This window comes from Phycodurus eques, chromosome 4, assembly GCF_024500275.1.
Source record: "Phycodurus eques isolate BA_2022a chromosome 4, UOR_Pequ_1.1, whole genome shotgun sequence".
Taxonomy (NCBI): Eukaryota; Metazoa; Chordata; class Actinopteri; order Syngnathiformes; family Syngnathidae; genus Phycodurus; species Phycodurus eques.
Genome location: NC_084528.1, coordinates 21280148 through 21304432, shown reverse-complemented (window position 1 = coordinate 21304432; position 24285 = coordinate 21280148). Strand labels below are relative to the sequence as shown.

The window sequence follows — 24285 nt, the reverse complement described above, 5'->3', positions numbered from 1 at the left end:
TTTTTCTTTTAAAAAAAGGGGGGAATCTGTGTCTAACGTTCAATAACTTTTAAATAGAGAAGAATAAGAAGAAGATGATTCAAAGCCAATTGTTCATAATGTGAGAACTATTCATAATTATAGACTAAAGCAGATAGGGCGATTACTTGCTTATACAGTAATTGAGATTAAAATAGATACATACACTTAAAAATAAAAGTAGTAACTAGTGCAAAAAGGCTCAAGTTTCTTTCTTATAGATCTACACAGACGACTTCAGTCAAAACAGCAGAGGAAAAAAATAATTCAAGTTAAAGCCCCCCAAAAATAAGTGTGTGGCAGAGTACAAAGTTTAAACATTAGCCATAGAATAAGTTTTCAATAAAACTTTATGCATAATTACACCTACAACCAAATGCAGACAACTGCAGAAGTGCATACACATCAGCAAGTGCTTACAATTTTCGACTACTTTAAACATTGTGTAACTTTTAAACGACATAAATAAGCGTGTAACATTTGCACGTTTTGTTTTTAGCTCAGCAGAAACCACAACTAGGTTAAACAAATGCACATTCGACACTTTACCGCAAAACAGTACCCATTAAAGCTACGTTTTAAGATGGAAATGCTCTATTTAACCATATTGACCGTGAATGAGGTGAGCATTGTTGGCCAAATCCCTCAACAATTGTCTTTGGTCTGTCTCCACTAGTTCCTTAATCAACCAATTCTTCTTACCTGGGCGGTGGGCTGTCACTTTTGTTGGGATGCACTTCAGCAGGTGTGGAGACAGCGCACCCACCGGCACTTTCCTTCCGCGCCCGGGGATCCGTGTAGTACACGCCGAGGAGGGGGGGGGGAGGATTTGGGCCACCAGGATTTGGCATGTACCTGTAGCTGAACACACGTGAAGTACACCCCCTCACTTCTGAAGAAATGAGCTGGTCCACTCACCCCCAAAACCTTTCATTACATGCATGTGTCTTTTATGTGCTGGAATATTGTGTCTTCCTCCATTGATTGCAATGCAAAGCGAAGGGGTGTTGGTATTTACAGCATATAATTTACATTACATACTGTACGTGGTGGTCCATAAAGAAGAAGAATCATCTTTTATTGTCATGAACATGCATGCATCCACACAACACAGTGAAAGGGACCGGAAGTGGAGGCTAACAGGTTGAAGCCCCTTTTATATACAATAAAAATCATCCTGGAGTTGATTTACAGATTTTAGGACAACTAGGCATGCTCATGTGCATGCATTTGTACCTTACATTAAAGACAGTTAGATTCAACGTAAACACACAATGTTCCTTTAGTCCAGTGGTTCTGCTTTTGCACCAAGTACTACCTAACAAATTACTTAATTCTCAAATACCTCCAAATGTTCATCAAAAACGAAACGGAGGTTTCATTCCTAAAAAGTATACTTAATATTATCAGAAGCAACCAACATTATGCACAATTTTAACATTAAGCACTGCGCTTGAATATCGGGGAAAAAATAAAAAACAATCTACTTAAATAAGATTGAACTAAAATCACCTGTAAACAACTTAGATTAAAAAAAGACCTAAATGCATGTTCAAATCAAAGAGTTCTTGAAGAATAAATTCAAATATATTGACTTTCAAAGTTAAATATAACTGAATTGTACTAAGGGAGTGATTATTTCACATATCATTAGAGGGAGCCCGTTATCACACAAAGTAATGCTCAAGTCATCGTATTATAAAGAAATACTTAAAGAAAAAAAAATAATGAAAATTATTGTAGGTCCCGCCCGGCCAAAAGGTTCAAGACATACTGTTAAATGATCACGTTTGTTTTACATAAAATAATCCAATCCAACGTACAGTACAAAAAGACTACAAATGATCGTGTAGTTGATTTATATGGACAATTAGCCCCACTTGGATTTAGGGTAATCTTTATACAATTTCGAGGTACGTCCATTATTCACTGTTTGCTATTCATGTGTGAGGCTTGGTCCTAACTCACCCTAAAATACACAAGACACACTGTGCATTCCTAGAATACAACCACGTGAGGATACTTCAACACCCATCCCCCCAAAAAATATTGCTGTCCGAGGGACGGGTGTCATCTGCTATAAGGGGGTCACCTCATTTGCAATACTACGTCAGCTTATCGACGCTGGAGCAGTTAAGTCTACAAGAACTTTAGGATTCACAGACGCCAACGTGGTTGTTTTCACAACAGTATGCATCATATTTGATCTACTTTTCCTCCAATCGGTGACAAAAGGAGCGCTTCACCCAGTGGCCAACACAAGAACTTCGTCTTTTTTATTAAAGCTGTACGACACTGCCCTCTGCTGACGCAATGGAGACTCGCCACACAGTTTCAAGAAGGGTTGAGAGCTTTTTAAAAATGTTTATTTCTTTAACACTTAGATTAACCATCGGAGTCATAAACATAGCTTAGCGGGAAATTTCATCATTGGGTGATTTGAGTTCACATGATACAAGTTTCTTGGGGAGGCTGGTAGATCACTTTGATTTTTTTTCAAACAACATACAGTGTCTCAAAAACATTTGGTAAGCCGTGACTCAAAACAGAGTTTTTAATAGCTGCCCTATGTTTGAAAAAACAAAACAACAACAAAACCCAGATGCTTGGCAAAGTATCTAATATTAAGCAGTTAAAAAAAATAAAATAACAGACAGAAAAGAGCGAGAGAGACGGCCAGCTACAAAGTAAGGACGGCAGGGGTGTAAGAAATTCCAAAATAGATATGAGTGAACGTAGTGAGAACACCATGTGTTACATCAAGTGCAAGGGCAAACCTAATAAATGACATTTGTAATATAAAACTTGGTAAAAAATACTTATTTCAAACTGTACAATCACCAAGTACACAGGAGGGATGGGGGCAAAGGGGAGGTGGGTAAAGAGAGCATGTTGACGTTAACTCATTTGGTTTCCGGGGCGTCAGCCTTGGGCTCCTGTGGGCAAGAAAAAAAATTGATTTCAAAAATATTTGTTACATTTATTGTGTCATAGGCTTGGTGTTAGTAATATTGGTCAATACCTCGGTCTTGGCGTTGCCGTTCTCTGCCTTGGTCTTCTTTGCTTTAGGCACCTTCTACAAAAACAAAGTTATTAGTAACTCCGAGTAAAACCTTTAAAACACATTAAAACAATGACAATAGTGAGATCCACACTTTGGCGGCAGCTTTCTTCTTGGCTTCTCCTGTAGTGGCTTTGGGTTTCTGTAAGACGACAACAATTACATTTTTACAAAATGAAGTCCATTTTTAATAGAGCACAATGTGTGAGAGAAGTGGGGCAAAATATCCTTATCAGGATGTAACTCTCTTACGTACGTTCATATTACCTACTGCGAGACGAAGCTTTTCTTCGAATTGGTATAGGCCATAATAATCAATATATGCTTTGTTTTGTGGTCATTTTGTGTAGTTGATAATCGATCAACCAAATGACCCTTTGAAAATCTAGATGTTTTAAAATTAATGTATTAATTCTGCTGAGTATATATATTCTTCTTTTTTATATTTATAAACATATTGGATTTACCTTATTCTGATGACCTTATTATTTCATTTATTTCTCCCCCCTTTTTTCCATATTTACTAAAAATACACTGGCTTCAAAACCTAAAAAAATGTAATGTACAGCGGGCGATATGAACACTGCTGGTGTACCTAAGAAGCAACCACACAAACTTTTGTCTCCAAGCAAAATGGGGAGTGCACTGCTTGGCGGTAACTAGCAGGGGGCGCTGTCGGCATGGAGACGGGAATTTGGTTACCGTTAAAAGTAATATACATAGTCACTGATGGTGTAGTGGTACAGTCGCCTGATAATGGTGCAGGCATTGTGGGTTCAGTTCCCACTCAGTGACGATGTGAATGTGAGTGCGAATGGTTGTCCGTGTTTATATGTGCCCTGCGATTGACTGGCGACCAGTTCAGGGTGTAGTCTACCTTTCGCCCGAAGTCAGCTGGGATAGGCTCCAGCGCCACGTGACCCTAACCAAGATAAGCGGTGTTGGATGGATTGTAATATCCGTATCCATCCATCCTTTCCCAACACGGTTTTCCTGTTCAGCGTCGCGGGGTGCTGGAGCCTATCCCAGCTGACTTCAGGCAAAAGGCGGACTACACCCTGAACTGGTCGCCAGTCAGTCACAGGGCACATATAAACACGGACAACCATTCACATTCACATTCACATCGTCACTGAGTGGGAACTGAACCCACGATGCCTGCACCATTATCAGGCGAATATACCACTACACCATCAGTGACCTAAAAATAATATAGAAATATTAACTTTTCATCTCTTAATTGATCATTACTTTTGCCCACAGTCAAAGGGCCGCCTATACATAACGATATACTTTTTCTAAATTCATGTACGTCTTGAATTATTTCATTTCTTTAAACATTCTGCACACTCACTGTCCAAGAGATCATGATTTCCATGTAACAGTGAAACAGTATTTTACGTGCACTACAAATTTATCAATGCTAATTTATAATTTTGCCCCAACTTTCTCTTCCTAACCAATAATACCACATTTTCTACTAAATGTCCAGCAATTTCAGTTAGCCTTCATTGTTTTTTTTTACCATTTAAAAGAGGAACGAGGAATTTGAAGTGGAATTCACATTCTTATGTCTAAATTTGACAAGTCCAAAATGAAAAGGATAACATACAACCATTAAAACTAGTTTTCTGTTCAGGAATTGAAGCGAACAACTCTAATTTGACATCTTAAAGAATTAACCCCCCCCCCCCTCTGTTATTATACAGTACATTAAAAAATTAATAGATTTTGCTGCTTTAATACATTTGTCACAATAATAATGACATTTTACAATGAAAATGATCCTTTGGGTTATATCACATCTACATACTGGTATTTTAACCATTACATAAATCAGCACAAACCTTACATTGGGTGCTGCTCTAATACATTAGTTAAGCAAACTACAACCCCAATTCCAATGAAGTTGGGACGTTGTGTTAAACATTATTTATTATTATTTGTTTAACACAACGTCCCAACTTCATTGGAATTGGGGTTGTAGATTTTTGTTCTGCATAGTAGATTTTTCTCTCATTTTTACTCCAGAAAATCGACCTATGTACATTATGAGTGTGACAAAATAGCCATGTTGTGATGTAACTCTCTTATGGTAGTGTGTGTGCAATCCTTTTGATTTCACTAAGCGTTTGTTGTTACTATTTTCAACAGGAATGGGGATTTTCTAGATGAAATTTGACTTTGCACCCAATAAAAACATTTTCTGTGCAGGAATGCAAGTAAACTCAGTAACTATTGTTTGACATCCTAATTAAAAATGTACTATTTTTTTTGCGTGTTTTTGTAAAACCGAACGTGAAAATTTATAATAAATAAGGATATTTTAGCATTAAAAATATTATTTGGGTTAAAGCATGTCTTCATACATTAACAATGCCGTTTATTTAGTGTAGCCACCACATGAACCTTACATTTGGTGATGGTCAAATACATTTGTTAAGCATTGCATCTTTTGTTATGCATAATATATTTTTTTATTGCTGTAGAATTTAGAGTGACACAGACTACAAATTCCTTGTGTTAGTAACACGGATTAATCCCATTATCATTGTCGAGTCACGTATAGTCAAGTATAGACTGAATAAATGTCTGTACAGGAAATATGAAGAACCATTTCAAAAAAATAAAGTTATTCAAACGTGTTTTATCGAGTGACTGCAACGCACCGCTGCCAGGCGCTGGGAAAATCGTCTCTGTGGAGGGAAAAAATGTGAAAATGTAACCAAAATGTATCAATTGTTATTAGAAAAATGTCTATAAAAACGTAACAAACCTCAATGGAGCCACTTGACTGCTAAGGGGAATAACATAAATAAAACAGTTATTCTTTAGACATAATTAACATAATGTGACAATTCAAACATTTTCTTAGTCTAATAGCGTAATTGCCCAAGTCATTCGTAACTTACTGCCACAATCGAAATAAAAATACTAGCATGCTTATTAAAAATTGCGAGGCAACCGGACTCTTCTTGTTCACTTCTTGAATTAGTTGTTTTTTTTCTTGTTTACAGAAAACATTTTAAAAAAACAACTAGTGAAATTACGCTATTAGGCTATCAATCTGTACTATGTTTTGCTAAAAATTGTGAGGCAACTGGACTCATCTTGTTTGTTGAATTTTTTTTCTTGTTTGCCAAAAACATTTAAAAACAACCTATGCAATTATCCTATAAGACCTCCAATTTGTAATGTGTTTTTGCTAAAAAATTGTGAGGCAACTGGACTCTTCTTGTTTGTTGAAATTGCTGTTTTTTTTTTCTTGTTTCCTGAAAATGTTCAAAAACTACTTTTATGCAATTATGCTATTGGCTAAGGAATGAATGTGTTTTGGCCTACGCTGCATGTAACCATCGCGCAACTTACTGTTAAATAAAGATTTAGATTATTTTTTTCTTTTTTCAAAAAAACCTTCCCGCTCTTATTTGAATTCAAACATGAGGGGCGGGGTGTGAGCAGGTACCATGACAACGCGTTGGCGCCATGACAGTTCCCTTTGTTTTTTTGCATGTAGGCGCGAGAAGACGAGCGAACCGCTGAGGAAACTGACGAAATGACCGCCTTACGAATGAGCTAACTACTGCTTTTTAGCACCGTAGCCGGACAATATAGGTTTACGCACCATTTTAAAATTAAAACGTCGACGAAAAATGTCGTTTTTAAAACAGCGACCCCCCCCCCCCCCCCACATAACCGGAAGTGACTTGATCCTATCAAACCGCCCAATGGCTGCTCCACAGGCTCGACATCAACAACTAGACGTCATTCGAATAGAAAACACGGCCATCTTAAAATGTACATTTTGATCCAATAACGTAAAATTTCTGGTTCCGATGGAAAAATCTCAACGCTTAGCCAGAATAAACTGTAAAGGGGGAAGGGGTTTAAAAAAAAAAAGAAAAAAGGACGTCACATCACCTCCCCTCCCCCACCGTCGTCCTCGCGCTCAAAATATACATTTCTACTGACAGGTAACTGTCAGGCTTATGTAAACGTGAACACTTTTTGTATTTGCGTGCAATTTGGCGCGGAGATGACGTTTATTTTTATCCGAAGGGTTAAAAAAAAGACGAAAACAAAATAGCACGTAAAATGTTGTTATTCACGTGCAAAGTTTTTTTGTTTTTGTTTTTTTTAGATATTTAGATTTTTGCTTGGCAAGCTACGAATAAAAAAAAAAACGACTCGTTTATTTTGTTAAGGCTGCAGCATTCCGCAGTGTGCGCGCTGCCACGGCTGGCTGTCATGGGGATGACGTTTCTACACACGACGTCGACAAGACGACAACCTCACATCACCATCGTGAGATAAATTAAAAGTACAAAAACATCAACAACCTTTCTGCGGGCGAGTAAAAAAAATAAATAAATATATATATATATATCCTACCTTTGCTTTAGCCATGTCGTCGCCGATAAAATTTTGGGGGAAAAGACGGGTGACAAAGGCTTTTTTTTTCTCCTCCTCACAAGGGGGTCACAGTTCTGTGCAGACTGGGGAGCTGCTTAAAATGGCGCATGTATATCGCAAAGCAATGTTTTTCTAGTTTATACCATGAAATATAAGAGCCAAACCAGTTTGAACCAGTTGGACATGGCGCCGGGTATCATTGGACGCCACTATGTCACGTGGCCACATGACACCACCCCTTTTTGGTCGAGGAGGGAGGGTCTCGTTGGGAGTGTCAATCAGCGCCTCAAGGGGTCGTCCTAAACGGCTCACAGGAATCCCACTTCCTGTGTGATACAGATATGCAGTGGTTATATATAAATGCTTGAAAATACATTTTGAAGATAACATAAAAATAATTTAATTCTGCATCATCAACCAATGGTCCCCCAAAACGAAGAAAGGATTAAATGTATACCAAAGTTCATTAAATAAATAAATAACAAATGACCTCAAATACACAAAATAGAAAATCAAGTAAATAATAAAATGTAATTAAAATGAATGTAATTCCGCTACATAAACATTAAATAAAAATAATTGAACTCTATGTCAAGAATTAATATTCCAATAAAAAAATAAGGCATTATTAACATTAAATAAATCAAAGTATCAATAAATACAGAAACAATGAAACTGTGAATGCAAAAAAATAGATGACTCATTAAATCATTATCAATTAATGAAATAATAATAAACGTATTTGAAACGAATGAAATTCCACAAAAAAATACATGTATCATGAAATAATAAATAAAAATTAGGGGTGAAATAATAAATAACATTCAACATAGTATCAATGAATAAAAAACAGTTAAATAGTAATTGTCCTCATACTTTTAATAAATACGAACCCATTGAATAATTGAAAACAAAATACAAATTCCATTAAATAAAAGTCATTAAAATTCCATGAAATAGTAATAAATACAATCTGGTTCAATAAATATAGCATTGAATAATGAAGTAATACTGTCATTAAATAAAAATCAATTCAATAATAAAAATCAGTCATAAGTTCATTAATAAAAAGTATTATTTCACCAAATAGTTAAAAGTTCATTTTAGGTTCATCCTGAAATTTCACCCAAAGCCAAATGTCCCTATATTTTTGTGAATGGTGTATATATAAAGCATTGACTGAATATGCTGACCTTAAAATAAATGGCCATTGAATTAGTTTAATATATTTAGTAGTAGAAGAAAATGCATTTTCTGCACAGCTTAAATATTTTTCAAAGTGCATGTATTTGAATAAAATTTTCAATCAGATTTTATTCTGTATATCATTGCTAATATGACAGAGCAATAACAGCACGCAATGCTGTGTAGATGTTTCTCAACTCAGTGATGGTTAAATAATTTTTAATATTGTATTTGCAACATGTTTTTACGTTCAGAATAGCAATTCTGTTAAACATTCTTAAATGATAGGAAACTAATCATCCAAAAAAAGAGTGAATCACAAACCATATATATATCTTGACAATCAATGATCACTTTATTCTTTTTTTGCGGGGGGATAAAACTGGTCAAAATCTAGTTATGTCATTAACATTACATGACTGGACTGACACCATCAATTAAAAGGATTATAACGGCACAGCCTTCACTCCACAAATCACAGCATGCACTTTAAAAGGACGATAACACCTTTAACTACATTTTGACCAGACACTTAATCTACATTTACAAATATGCCAGTAATTCTATAACCCCATAGGGGTTGACATCACCCTCTTCTCAACCACTGATTCTGGATGCTGAGCAGAAGAAGCCCTTGTAGGAAGAGGTGGCGTCCACACGGGAAGCGCTCTTAAGCTGACACGTCCTTGCACAAGTCAGTAAAGAAAGAGTCCCGCTTGTGCGTGAGCACTTCCAGGAAGTCCCGCACTCGCTCTTGGCGCCGGGCAGCGTAGTGCGACATCGCTTCCTGCCTGCGGCCGGCGTCGGCGGGCTTGCCCTTGCCGTGGCGCTGCAGGTGCTCGGCAGTACAGGCGCGGTCCGCCTCCAGCTGCTGCAGTGCCTGGTGCTCTCTGTGAATGTACCGCGCATTCTGGAATGAAGAGTTTTGGTTACAGTAATGGAACGTTTGCAACTTTGAATGTCTACCTAGTTTTTTTTTTTTTTTTTTTTAGATTGCTCTGCCGATTTTTTTGTCTCAAGCAAAAATTTGAGTTCCGAGCACTAAATGGTGGCAGCAAACTTCGCACCAAGAGGCCAAAAACTTGCGTGAAGCTGCCATTTCCAGTTAAAGTTTAACTTAATTTGGTCAAACAGACATGGATGTAACCAAATCACAAACAGTAACTTGCGAAAGTCTGCTCCTTTAAGGCATCTTTATACTCCCGCGCTCGTTCGGCCGACAACGGCCACATTGCATCACGTGACCGACGAATTGGCCCGCGCGGCCCCTCTGCGTCACTTGATGTGCACACGGCAAAAATTGTTGCTGCGCGTAGAATGCCGCGGAGATCATCTCTCGTGATTGGTCCGTTTTAGTTACATCCTGTGATGACGTACTCAGCGTGCCCCTTGGTTCCTACATACCATTTACGCTGCCGCCTTCTTGATTGATTTTGCAGCATAATTAAACATATCATCTGGTCATCTAGGTCCATTTGTTCGAGCAGACAATGTTCCACGGTCGCCATTGTTGTTGCTTTGTTCCTTGTTACGGAAAGGAAAGTAAAAACGGCTACCGGAAATGGGAAAAAAAAATGCAGAGGAACTCCATCCTGTGGTGTCTTAGCCAATAGCAGCCGTAGCGACACCCCCGACTTAGAGGTGAACTGCAGTACATTTTCAAAACTGCGCGAGTGGGTTGCGCTCGAGTATAAAGGCAAACTGCGCGCGGGATAGCCGCAGTGACATCAGCGCGGTCGCCGCCCGCGCGAGTATTAGTATAGTAAGCCTTTAATGCTAGCACATGCAAATGCAAAATGCAAAACACCACAGACGGGCTAACAAAACTAGCATTGATGTCACCCCACAGTTATAACTATTTAACTCATTCAGTGCCAACCCTCCCAGTTAACATGGATATTTGACTTCTAAAGCAGTCAGTTGAGCAATGTGTCTATTTAAATGACTTGTTCATTTACTCTATACACTTGTGTACTGTATACTGAGTATCTTAAAAAATATTCTCTAGTATTTTAGACAAAAGGTAAAATAATGACCTCTATGAGGCATTCAAGGATTGGCCACTGACATGAGTTTAAGTTTTCAGTCAGGTCAAACCAACATTACAACATGACAGAAATAATGAGTTCTCACTTAGTGTAATTCAATTTAATTACTTTATTTTAATTAAATTACTTCGCACAGCGAAACTTTGGATCATGATTCAACAGAATGGCGGCATGTTTACGACAACCGCTATTGCTAGCACTGGCTTGAACGTTTTGTTGCCTGCTTGCGAGACATATTGTATAAAAACGTGCACATACCTCAAGCAATCTGTGAATGAACGTCCTTTCCCGAGCACCAGTGATGATCACCACGTTTTTCCTTATTTTATGTTTTCCCTCCCACACAATAAATTTGCGTGCTCTATTGTTGTTGTCGTCGCCATTGTAACGAGTGTATCCGTTGAGTTGACAAGATAAAGCCCAGTGATCATAAAAGACTGGATGCGGTGGTATTGGAATACAAGATTTTATTGCAGTAGGCTGACATAGCTTTATCGGCCATTTTCTGGTCTTTCTCCGTCTTTTACTTTAAGTCTTTTTTGGCTATAGTGTGGGTCCGTATTGGTCTGCTTGTTTTAAATGATGTCGCCACGATCAAGTGAGCCAGAGCGAGCTATAGACCCTTTCCAAAAAATTTGAATATGATGGAAAAGTTTATTTATTTCCATAATTCCATTCAAAAAGTTAAACTTGCAATCGTGAAAGACCAAATTTTTCTTGGTAGCCTGATCCATGCATTACGTGTTGTCTGTCTCAGACGTGTTGTCTGTCCCACATCGTCGGCATGTTTTTTTTAAAAATAATTTTATTGGTGGTCAGATATTTACAGTACTACGTCAAAAGACACGCGACAAGGCTAAAAATAAACTAGCTTTTGGATTCAAATATAGTGTACATGATGGTGACGCAGAGTGAATGTCTTTTGCGGAGCCGATCAATCTGTGAATTATGACAAAGCCGATCAGCCTAAAATGCTAATTATCGGCCGATACCGATCAAGCCTGTCAGATCGGTGTAAAGGCTAATGCACATGTCATGGAAACAAAGATAATTTATCGTCACAGAATACAGATTCAGTAATCCTCCGCTGTATGGTGGTTCGTGCTTTGCAGTCCCGCTGAATTGCAGATTTTTATTGCAGTTGTTACTCTCTTCTATACTCTTTGTACAATATTTTTCTTATCCATTGCTATTGCTCTCTCTCAATATATGTGTATATTTTCCCCAAATCTCTCATTTACTAAATAAAAGTCGGGCTACATTTCACAATAAGAGCAAGTAAATAAAAAGTTATAAATGTTCAAATAAAGCGCTTAATTTCTAAAAAAAAAAAAAAAAAAAAAAGAATTTCCCCTTTTATGTTTGGCATCTTGACACAACAGTGAAGTCTCAAAGAATTTTACATATTTCAATTTAATAAATCTTAACAACTGAACCGTTTGTGGTTATGTTTGTTCAAAACCTTTGTTTTGGTTCATAATGGCGTTTCACATATGTGCACTTTTAATAATTGCTCCCAGTGGGAACTTACCACTGAAGTACAAATGAAAATGACACTGATCATTCCATTTCAAGCACTATTTGTTCCAAATGTTCTCTTGCTTTATCGGCCATTTTCTGATCTTTCACTTAACGTATTTTTTTTTTTGGCAATAGTGTGGGTCCGTATTGATCTGCTTGTTTTAAACAATGTCAGCACGAGCGAACTGTAGACACTTTCCAAAAAATTTTAATATCATGGAAAAGTTTCTTTATTTCTATAATTCCATTCAAAAAGAAACTTTCATAGATTATAGATTCAGGGTCCACAATTGAAACAATTTCAAGTGTTTGTTAATTTTTACATAATTTGGGCTTCCATCTTATAAAACCCACGAAATACGGAATTCAAAAAATTTGAATACTGTGAAGAAATTAGCCCAAATTTTGCAGGCCATAAATGTTTTAAACTGAGTGTCACACACACTAATCATCGACTAAACTCAAAGCACCTGCACAGGTTTCCCCAGGTGTCATTAAATTGCTTCAGTTTGGTTCAATTGTCTTAGCTGGGTTCAATATGGGGAAGACTGCAGACTTGACAACTGGCCAGAAGACCATCATTGATACCGTCCATATGATGGGTAACCCACAAAGGTTCATAGTTAAGGAGACTGGCTGGTCACAGAGTGCGGTGTAAAAGCATATCAATGGAAAGTCTAGCGGAAGGATAAAATGTGGCAGCAGAAGATGCACCAGCAAAAGAGATGACCGTGGGCTTTGGCAGATTATCAAACAAAGAAGATTAAAAAATCTATCAGAGATCCAGAAAGAGTGGAATGAGGAGAGAGTCACAGCTTCCAAAACCACCACATTCAGACGCATCCGACAGATGGGCTACAACTGTCGGGTTCCTCGGGTTAAGCCACTTCTGAGCCTGAGCTAACGTAAGAAGTGTCTCAAGTGGCCCATGGAGAAGACTAGACGAGACTGTTGGCCAGAGGTCTGTGGTCCTCTTTTCCGATGAAAGTAAAGTGTGCCTTTCATTCGGAAATCAAAGTCCAAGGGTTTGGAGGATGACGGGTGAAGAACAGAACCCAAGCTGCTTGAGGTCCAGTGTGACATATCTATAGTCAGTCATAATTTGGGGTGCAATGTCCAGTGCAGGTGTTGGTAAACTCTGCTTTCTTAAATCCAAGGTCACCGCAACAGTCTACCAGAATGTTTTAGAGGACTTCATTATTCCTTCTGCTGAGGATCTGTATGGAGATGCAGATTTCATCTTCCAGCAGGACCTGGCCCCTGCCAATACCGCCAGAAGCACCAAAACCTGGTTGATGCCCATGCCATCATCGTGTTTGACTGGCCAGCCAACGTGCCAGATATAAACCCCATTGAGAGTCTATGGGGTATTATCAAGAGGAAATTGAGGGGCACCAGACCCAAAAACAAAGATGAACTGACAGCTAGCATCATGGAAATCTGGGCTTCCATAACTTCCAGGCAATGCCACAGGCTGATTGCCTCAATGCCACGGCGCATCGAGGCAGTGATTAAAGCAAAGGGATTCCCAACCAAGTATTGAAAATTAACATATCGTTTTGACAGTACCATATTTTGATTGACTTAATGTGACCCTAATTTCTCTCTTTTTTTCTACAAAACTGAGAAGTAAATGGTGATTTCTTCACAGTATTCCAATTTTTTAAATGAATTTGAATGGGTTTTATGAGCTGGAAGCCCAAATTATGTAAAGTGTCCCAGTTTTGTGCATCTACAGCTCCAAACCCATTCCGCCAGCAACTCGCTGCGTCGTGAGCGGCGCGCTGGGTGTTACCACAACAAAGAAAATGTATCGACTACGGAAAAAAAGTCTCCGTTATACTTATGGAACGAGAACCCTCTCTCCTCTGCCTCTGATTGGCTAGCAGCAAGACAGGACTCGTACTTTTAGTGGCTAATGATTCGCTGCAGCACTTCAGCAACACACACACACACACACACAGGTAAGCAATGCTGTCCGTCTGCGGACACAGACTGACCATGTTTTATGCATCCCTGCTCATGTTTGTGGATCTCAGACGCAGGATGCACATCAAACAAGATCCCCGTTTCATGGAGAACTACAGAAATCTGAGAATATATACGGTCGGCTGAAATTCCGAGGATTGGGACAATTTTAAGTTAAACAAGGTCTCTAAACGATTAATCAATCATAAAAATAGTTCTCGATTAATTTGATAATTGATTTTTTGTAAATTAATTGCTGCACATATAATCTATTTTTTATGGTATGGTACGCTTTATTGTCAATCCTCAATGTGTAGAACGTATGTAGGGCTGAAATTTCTCTTCAGGCCCACTGTCACAAACAAACAAAACGATCACAATAACACGATCCTTTCTTCTCCATTCATACATGCGCTTTATTGTTTGAAAAGGTTATAGATAAAAGAGGAGATTTGAAGTCTCCCTTTACCAGTGGATCATAGATGTTGCAATCACAGCGTGCTCCCCATTTGCCACAAGCCACAAATTGAAACTAAACAAGCAACTATGGTGTCCATTGTTGGGGAAGACACACAAATATACAGAAAGAATGTCTTCATTCCCCAGTCCCATGAACAGCTGCCTCACTCTAAATTTCAATATAATTTGTTTTCTTGTACATAAAAAAACACGTTCCAATATTTTTTGTAGTTTTGTTGTTGTTATTGTTGTCGGGCTGGACCAGATTAATGGCATTTCCATTCATTTCAATGGGGAAAGATTATTTGAAATATGAGTGTTTTGAGTTACGCGTGTGGTCACAGAACAAATTAAACCCGTAAGTCAAATCAGCACGGTTTATGACCAATCGTGTGTCATTTAATTCATGTCTTATCTCCTCTCTCCAGTAATTCATGATGACCGCCACCTTGCACAATAGAAATAAACGACTAAATATTTTGTGAAAAACGTCCATGGCATGCTCGGTCACGCAAGGGGACATGCCTGCGAGCAATGTATGGATCAGTATTCATTTTAGAGCTCTGGCTAGTTTTTAATGATCGACACCACCTTGCACAACAGAAATCAATACAACAGGACCAAAACCTTACCTGGATGGATTTGTGGTTGACTTGATATTGGAGAATGGCTTCACACAAGTTCCAGAAGGAATACGCAGGCCACAGCACTGACTGGAATACTAAACACGTGTGGGACATCTGTGTTGGAAGAAAGAAGACAAATTAATAATCATAGGAATAAAAAGGAACAAAAAGTATTTGTTATCCTCACCTGCCAGAGTAGAAAGTCACTGAGGCGCACCTCGCCCGAGGTTCGGATAAGAAGGTCAGGATTGGGAGAATTGTTGCTGTACAGACATTCGCTCAGCAGTGCCTCAGAAACATCACTAAGACATAATAATACAATAAATTACTTTGTGGACGTTTAAAGTGCATTCACCTTTTTCTCGCAAATTATATCTTTATCCATGTAAAACTACAACTTTGCTCTCATAATATTGCAACTTTATGTCCATAAAATTACCACTTGTTCTATGATTCTTGTAATATTGGGACATTCCTGTAAATTACTTTCTCTGTTTGAGACATTCTTGTAATATTTCTACAGTATTCCCACAAATTAAAACATTTTGTTTAATTTTGTAATTCCAACGTTATGCTCATAAAATGAACTTTTAACGTAATATTTGTACGTTATTCTCATACAATAACGTTATCCACACAATATGTCAGTCTTGTAAATTTCAACAATCTGTTAAATTACGATTTAATTCCCCTAAAATTATAATTTCCTTTCTCAAACCTTTATTCTCATAAAACTGACTTTTTCTGTTCAAATGAAAAATATATTCTCATAATATTCCAAAAATGTTTCTGTGAAACTGACTTTATTTTTTTTCTTGTAATATTGCGATTTTGTTGTGACGAAAATAGGATAAAACCTCACGTGTCTAAGTTATTGCTTTACCTGGCTTTAATCAGTCCTTGTTCCACCCCCCAGGCCATCTCTCTCACTGCGTTAGTCATTTCATATCGTGATGTATAGGCGAAACACACATTCAAGAAACACCTGTAAAAAAAGAAAACATTTTGAATGGGTCCATATTGTGGAAAATGTACTTTATAATGTGTTGGATACAAATAGTTGGGTATCTGGCAGCTACCCACCCATCAAGAGTGAAATTCAACACCCAAGTAAATTTTTAATGAGATACCCATTTCTGAAAATGTATGTGTTTGGGGGTGAGCGCCACATACATGGATCTGATACACTAATTGTCAAAGTATAATTCAGCGGCTTGTTGATGAAGTGCTGCATCCACGAGTGAAAACAAAATCCATGATCCATGCTTTCTTTATCAGGGGGTGTAATAATATTGGATCTTAAAATTTTCCATTTAAAAATATTGATGTATTCTTTCTTTTTCCTCATAATTCAAAATAAAAAAATATGACTTTTTTCCTTTCAAATTTTCACACTTCTAACAAAATCTTTTTAAAATGTTCCATTTCAACATTGACTTAAAAAAGGCTTAATTCTTTTATATTTAAAAACAAACGTTTCTTTTAAAATTATGACTTTATATACAGTGAGTACGGAAAGTATTCAGACCGCTTTAAATTTTTCACTGTTATATTGCAGCCATTTTGTTAAATCATTTAAGTTCATTTTTTTCCTCATTAATGTACACAGCAGCATCCCATATTGACAGAAAAAAACAGAATTGTTGACATTTTTGCAGACTTATTAAAAAAGAAACTGAAATATCACACAGCCGTAAGTATTCAGACCCTTTGCTGAGATACTCATACATTTAACTCGGTGCTGTCCATTTCTTCTGATCATCCTTGCGATGGTTCTACACCTTGGTTGGAGTCTACCTGTGTTTGATTATACTGATTGGACTTGATTAGGAAAGCCAGACACCTGTCTATATAAGACCTTACAGCTCACAGTGCATGTCAGAGCAAATGAGAATCATGAGGTGAAATGAACTGCCTGAAGAGCTCAGAGACAGAATTGTGGTAAGGCACAGATCTGGCCAAGGTTACAAAAAAAAAAATCTGCTACACTTAAAGTTCCTAAGAGCACAGTGGCCTCTATAATCCTTAAATGGAAGCCGTTTGGGACGACCAGAACCCTTAATAGAGCTGGCCGTCCGACCAAACTGTGCAATCGGGGGAGAAGAGCCTTGGTGAAAGAGGTAAAGAAGAATCCAAAAATCACTGTGGCTGAGCTCCAGAGATGCAGCCGGGAGATGGGAGAAAGTTCTACAAAGTCAACCATGACTGCAGCCCTCCACCAGTCGGGGCTTTATGGCAGAGTGGCCCGACGGAAGCCTCTCCTCAGTGCAAGACAATTGAAAGCCTGCATGGAGTTTTCTAAAAAGCGGTATGTGTGGAGAAAACCAGGCACTGCTCATCACCTGTCCAATACAGTCCCAACAGTGAAGCATGGTGGTGGCAGCATCATGCTGTGGGGGTGTTGTTCAGCTGCAGGGACAGGACGACCGGTTGCAATCAAAGGAAAGATGAATGCGGCCAAGTACAGGGATATCCTGGATGAAAACCTTCTCCAGAGTGCTCAGGACCTCAGACTGGCCCGAAGGTTCACCTTCCAACAAGACAATGACCCTAAGCACACAGGTAAAATAACAAAGGAGTGGCTTCAGAACAACTCCATGACTGTTCTTGAATGGCCCAGCCAGAACCCTGACTTAAACCCAATTGAGCATCTTTGGAGAGACCTGAAAATGGCTGTCCACCAACATTCACCATCCAACCTGACAGAACTGAAGAGGATCTACAAGGAGGAATGGCAGAGGATACCCAAATCCAGGTGTGAAAAAGTTGTTGCATTATTCCCAAAAGGACTCATGGCTGTATTAGCTCAAAAGGGTGCTTCAACTAAATATTAACCAAAGGGTCTGTGTGATATTTCAGTTTTTCTTTTTTAATAAATCTGTGAAAAATGTAAGGGGGTCTGAATACTTTCTGTACCCACTGTATATTTACATAATTCTTATATATTATATATGTATATAATTGTTATATGATAACTATATTTATTGAGTTAAAAAAGCTGGAATTTTCTCTGTAAAAAGTACATATATTCTTTGTAAAAAGTAACTTTTCTCATTGTAATTGTGAATCGTCTCTCATAAATATCATGAGGTTTTCCTTGTGAAAACAGAGAGGCAAAACAGCATACTTATTGTGCGCTCGTGTGGTGAGCACCGCTTTGGCGATTAACTGCTGGAGGTCCAGCGGCAGCAGGTTCAAGTCGCCCAGTACCCGGATGCAAACGCCGTGCTTCTCCAGACTCTCCCTGCAGTTAAAAGAAGAACATTAACTCAACACACTGTGTCTCATTCATAAAGCACAAGCTGCAGTCAGTGATTCATTTGATATCGCATAAAAATAACATGCATCACATGATGCATGCTCATCTGTCAACTACTATATAATAGAGGCCAGGGTTTACTCAGCTGCGCCGTGCGTCTATTAGAGGGAAGGCTCAATGAGAGATAGGCTTATCTTTTAATACAGGCATTTTATAATACAGTGAACCCCCATTTATCACAGGAGAAATATTGAACACCCACCCACGAATTATAGATCATATAATTAATAATAATATAGTTTTTAAAACCCTCTTGCGTGCTTTAAACACATTTCAACTTGTTAAAACACTAAGACGTCCTTAGTGCCTGTTTTCACTCTTGTGCTGTGAAAAAAATAGGGAGACACGCTTGAAAAGTGAAAATTATGCAGACTATATCAGAAAATCTGAGACAAATATATAATTTGCATAATAACTTGAACGCAGTGTATGTGGTCATGCACTTTAAGTGTACCGTAAAATAAATAGTTCCGCTAATAAACAGGAAACCCACCGTTCCTCCAAAAGTCTTTCAAATTTCTGCTTGGCCAGTTCCATCAGGCCATCCACTTCGTCCTTAGTGCGCTTGAAGTTCTCAATGCTGAAGGCGTACACCGTCACTTCAGGAATGTTTAGATGCTTGCACCAGCGAAGTGTCTAAAAGGAAAATATGGGCTGCTCAAGTTACAACCATTTTGAACTCTAAAATGTAAGCGTGCTCACTCACTTCTGCCAACTTGTTGAAGCCCTGCATGTGTCCCTCCTGGCGATCCATGTTCTTCCTGCGTGCAAACCGACGGTTGCCGTCCATGATGAAGGCCACGTGTTTGGGCATTGGCCCTGCCTTGGAGGAAAAAGAGTGCAAGTCATTTGTGAAAGCAGTTACTGTACTCAGAGGCATGATGGCATACATTATGAACAGTACATATACAATGAAAGAGTATTACAGCCAAGCTAAAAAAAATAATTTTCAGAATTATTAGAATAAGGTTTATGTTGGATTTATCTCACCAAACATTATAATGAATAAACACAAAAGGAATGAAGACGTTGGTCATTTTACTCATGAGGAGGGCGCATGGGAGATTGTTCAGGTTACAGCCTCTCAACACGCTCTAAACAATCTCTCCCGTCGCTCCTGCATTTATTTGAAAATAGGGAGGTTTCTAAGTTTACAAGACATAACGTACTAAGCTACAAGACACAACACACTAAGGGTAGGGTTTCAAGGTGAAAACATGGCACCTGCCACGTCCCGGCCACGTCCTTCTCTCAGATGATTCCTGCTGAGTCATCTTCTTGAAGGCGAGACATCTTTCTTTCTAAACATTGTCCATAATACTAATGCAAGCTAAGCAAATAAATGATAACTTCTACAATATATCTAACAGTTTACCACATCAAACCTCATACGAATGGTGACTTTTCTTGTAAAATAAGACTTTTTTTTCCTTGTATTTTTTCCAACTCATTTTTTCCCCCTGTAAAACTGTGACATTCTTGGAAAATTGTGACTTTTCAATAAAAGGAAGTTGGCTTTTTTTTCCCCTCAATTTTTTTCTTGTGATGGAATTGTGACTTTCGTAAATAAAATAAAAAAAATAAAATAAAAATATTATTATAAATCTGAGTTTCCTAGTAAAAATCATTTTTGCAAGAAGATTCTGACTCTTATGGAAAAAAAACAACCTTTACATCAAAAATATGATATCTTTCCTTAATATATTCCAGTTAATTTTTGACTTTTTTCTTCTAAAATTTGAACCTTTTCTCTGGTAAAAATGTTTACTTTATCGTAGAATTTTAACTTTTATAGTGACTTTTTACCCACACAAAACCGTCGAAATTGTGACTTTTCACTCAGTTAAAAAAAGATCAAGACTTTTTTCATTAAAATTTAAAGTTTTTCTTATAAAGCATGACTTTCTCGTTAAAATGTGAATTTTTCTCTTGAACAGATGAGTTGTTTTACATAAAATTTTGATTTTTTTTTGTCGAAATCTTGGCATTTTCTCTTAAACAAGTAACACTAGTGGTATGCTGGCTGTCTCTAGTGGTATGTGAAAGAATCACTGAATTAAATGACATTAAAATTTACATTTAAAACCTAATACATTCAAAAATATTAGAATGAAGTATAAAATGTTTTAATCCAGTACAGTAAATTTTTTTTACTTATCTATAGCACAGTTTTTTCATTTTTCAAGTACACTAAACTATTTCAAGCACAGTTCGTTTGGATTTAACTTTTGCTTATAATGTAATACATTTTACTTTAATCTACAATAACTGTTTTTAAACATGTAAGTACAATTTTCATCCAACTTATGTGCAATGAATTTTAAATGAATCATTAGGTACACTTTTTGCTTTAAATCAGGATAGGCAGTGTTAGCTTTTAACCCATTCTGTATATTGAGCTCAATCCACGTTTTTAAAATTTTTTAATATATATATATATATATATATACATATATTAATACCTTGAGGATGTTGGCTGAAATCCTCTCGAGCAGGTTTAACTCGCCCTCCTTTATCCACGACATGTTTAGGCTGTGAGGGAGGGTCTAGGGGGGGAACAAAATTCCAAAAGTGATGCATTTTAGGATTGGATTTTCCCGTGAAACGTCATCCTGCTGCTGTTTCACGAGACAAACACCCAATCAATGCTAACTGCTTGGCGGCTAAATAAAACACGAAAAACAGACAATGTTGTCAAATGAGCTCCTCTCGGTGTAAAGACCAACAACATTCATTCAAACCAATGAGAAAAGAGCGCGTGTAGCAACGAAACAACGAGAATTTGCACACGTTTGACCAAGCTTCCAACTCACCGTATTTTTACGATGACGACCGCTTCCGCCTTGGTGTATGTGACGTCAGAGCATGTCCTGTCACGTGGAGGAGAACTTTATTATCGATATTTTGGGCAAAACTGTTAATTACGTCAAACAAAATGTAAAATTTGAGAAAATAGATTGTTTAAAATATAATGAAAAACAGACATGGGACCCGACGTGAAAATAAAAAAGTGTTTTAGCTATTTTCTGCACAGGTACTGTTTTACAAGACACTTTGTTTTTAAATATTGTTCTGATTTGTTATAATCTGCAATTGATGAAATAGATAATAAATAATGATAATGGACAAGATGTTATTTCATCAACTCAAATAAAAAAACATTTTTTTGTCGAATACATTTGAAAAATGTGGCTGATGGTGTGGTACATTCGCCTGACTTTGTTGCGGGTAGCGTGGGCTCAGTTCCTACTCAGTGACATGTGAATGTGAGTGCGAATGGTTGTCGCTGTCTATATGTACCCTACGACTGACTGGCGACCAGAGTTTTGTCCGCCTTTTGCCCGAAGTCAGCTGGGACAGGCTCCAGCGCCTCGCCACCCTGAACAGGAATAAGCGGTATTGAGAATGAGAAATTTGAAAAATGAAAATACATTTCAAAATTAAAACACAGTATAATCACCATTAATCAATATATTTAAAGAACTTAAATCATTTTGTATAACTACTGTTAAATACATGTATTTATCTTTATTCATAAAAAAATCTAGTAAGAATATTATCTTTAACTAAACATTTTAAAGCAAACCATAACCAATGATGATAAAGAAAAAATATATTTTTTAAGTACATTTTAGTGTAATACATTTATCTGAACCATAATAAACTATTACAGAATACATTTAAAAATATAAAGACGTAACTAAAAATAAAAAAAACATACTGTAACAAACTATAATAAAACACAAATATTTGCAGTGAAATGTGAAGTGAAATATATTTATAAATAAATTAACAAATACTTTTGAAATAAAATATACGAATATCAACGATATGAAATATATTTAGATAAGAAAATATAAAAATATATTTATATACTACAATATTGTCAAGCACATTACAGGATCTCCACAAAAGACATTTATCTTCTCTTTGACTGGCCATTACTCATAAAAATATTTCTGTCCAATGTATTCTTTTATACCATTACATAAACTTTTTAAAAATTATTTATGTAACGGAATAAATGATAATAAAACTAAAACTAATCTTACCACATTTATTCACGAAATTGCCTTAGTAGACCAAATTTCAATATTTAATACAGTACAGGGGGCGTTGGTTTACGTTTGGGTAGGTTTGTGATAGTGTTCTGATTTACGTAATTAACGTGGACGTAATGTACGTACAATTTCAATATGGGTTACGTCGGTTGATCGCCTGCAGTGTACTTCCTGTGTTTACCACCAGGGTATGTCAGTAAGTTCTCTAACAATTCTCTTGCAGTTTTGATGGCAGAGAAGAAGTTTAAGATTTTTTTTTTTTTTTTTTTTCATTTTATTTGGGGTGGTGGTGGGACTTGAGGGGGGCGGTGGGCCTTTTTTTGTTCCGCGGGGAAGAGAGCCACAACACACCGCTCGAGACACCCCATCACAGTTTATCGTCTGCTCAATCCCGGGGTGGGTTGGCGTGGACGACACCGAAGCGACACGGCAGCCGGAGACAAGAGAGGATCAGCTGGCAGACGAGTGGCGGACCGGCGGCAAGCTATCGCCTCATTTTTAGCCTTATAACTACTCTTGTGGGTATTTTTTGGGGTGGGCGGGCGGGCGGGGGGACACACCGAGGAGGGACGAACACAACACGCCGAGAGGAGGGGGCTGGAAGTCTGCCTTCCAGCCTGAAGCGGCCGGCGGTTCGGCCACAGCACACTGGATTAGCTAGTTTGTACCCGCGCGGCTAAGTGAATGGGATGGAGCCGGGACCGTCTGGCGCTGGTTTGTACATTTTATTTTCATTCATTAAAAACAAACTCGATTAGGGCCATGTTTGTGGAAGAAAAAGCCGAACCATGGTCGCCTGGCCTCGGCTAGAGGCTGCGTGACAACCGCGTGGAGGGAGACCCAGGCAAGGGGGGTGGGGGGGTCTAGCGATTTTTATCCCGATTTATATACCACGACGAGCCCTTTTAAACGGGGTTGACTATCTGCTGGGGCGTGGGGTGGCCACGGAGGTCGTGGGAATGAAGCCCGCCTTCCTCCGGCAACATCTGGCTGGGATATGGGTTGCCGTCCTCCCCGATCACTGACAGCTTTCTGGTTATCAACAGTACTGTAATAATAATTAGGAGTTCCAGACCTATAAATGTCAATTTTGTGTATAAACATGGCTTGGTTTCAGGTTGATTTTGATTTATGGGAGGGGGGATGCCCTCAGGGGGCTCGTCAGTATCTGAGAAGTTGTGAGGATGTGTGTGTGAGTGTGAAGTGTGATGATTCAAAAGATCTCTTGATAATAATGTTTGGATGGTGGGAAATCATTTAGAGGTTGGGACTAAAACAAAAGAACAACTGGAGCATAATTGGCTGCTCATTTGATTGATTACTTTATAGGAATGGCAGTATGGTCAAGTGCAGTCCTTTTTAATTAAGTGTGGCAACATGCAAAAGAGAAAGAACCCTTAATGTTGAATACAACAATGGAAATAGAAGTACAGTTGTACCTCAATTTCTGGACGAAATAGTTTTTAGAGATACAGGCCGTCACTTAGCTGATTTATTTATTTTTTTTTGTCTTGTGAGCAAAAATTTGAGTTACGAGCATGAGACTGGCAGCAAATTTCACAACAAGCAGGAATTTGGTAGATAGAATTCTTCAAAAAGAGGAGAT

The 24285-nt window shown here is 37.9% G+C and overlaps 2 protein-coding genes and 1 long non-coding RNA gene across 7 annotated transcripts in view; 1 reads left to right on the top strand and 2 right to left on the bottom strand.

Annotated features, from left to right (window-relative positions):
• Positions 1-2362: 2362 nt before the first annotated feature.
• On the bottom strand, positions 2363-7694 carry LOC133401519 (uncharacterized). The gene is made up of 6 exons (XR_009768426.1): positions 7472-7694; positions 5856-5876; positions 5749-5775; positions 3174-3221; positions 3041-3094; positions 2363-2954 (listed from the first exon to the last, which is right to left on the bottom strand). It is a non-coding gene; the product is annotated as an uncharacterized LOC133401519 (long non-coding RNA).
• An 851-nt stretch (positions 7695-8545) lies between these two features.
• On the bottom strand, positions 8546-21461 carry dhdds (dehydrodolichyl diphosphate synthase). Of its 3 annotated transcripts, none has more exons than XM_061674624.1 (9): positions 21432-21461; positions 21081-21164; positions 19325-19441; positions 19112-19254; positions 18427-18543; positions 16183-16284; positions 15487-15601; positions 15306-15413; positions 8546-9587 (listed from the first exon to the last, which is right to left on the bottom strand). In XM_061674624.1, exons 2-9 carry the CDS (start codon positions 21141-21143, stop codon positions 9348-9350), a joined length of 1005 nt encoding a protein of 334 aa, XP_061530608.1. In that variant the 5' UTR covers positions 21144-21164; positions 21432-21461; the 3' UTR covers positions 8546-9347. The 3 variants fall into 3 exon arrangements, with proteins under 3 accessions (XP_061530608.1, XP_061530609.1, XP_061530610.1); XM_061674625.1 differs by having other exon boundaries at positions 8546-9567; XM_061674626.1 differs by lacking the exon at positions 21081-21164 and having other exon boundaries at positions 21432-21449.
• Positions 21462-23249: 1788 nt separating this feature from the next.
• The window catches only part of LOC133402102 (protein argonaute-1), a 35075-nt gene continuing 34039 nt past the window's right edge, over positions 23250-24285 (top strand). For all 3 annotated transcript variants that reach the window (XM_061675687.1, XM_061675685.1, XM_061675684.1), the window contains exon 1: positions 23250-23393. In XM_061675687.1, the coding sequence (XP_061531671.1) occupies positions 23369-23393 (25 nt within the window). In that variant the 5' untranslated portion in view covers positions 23250-23368. The remainder of the gene's footprint in view (positions 23394-24285) is intronic.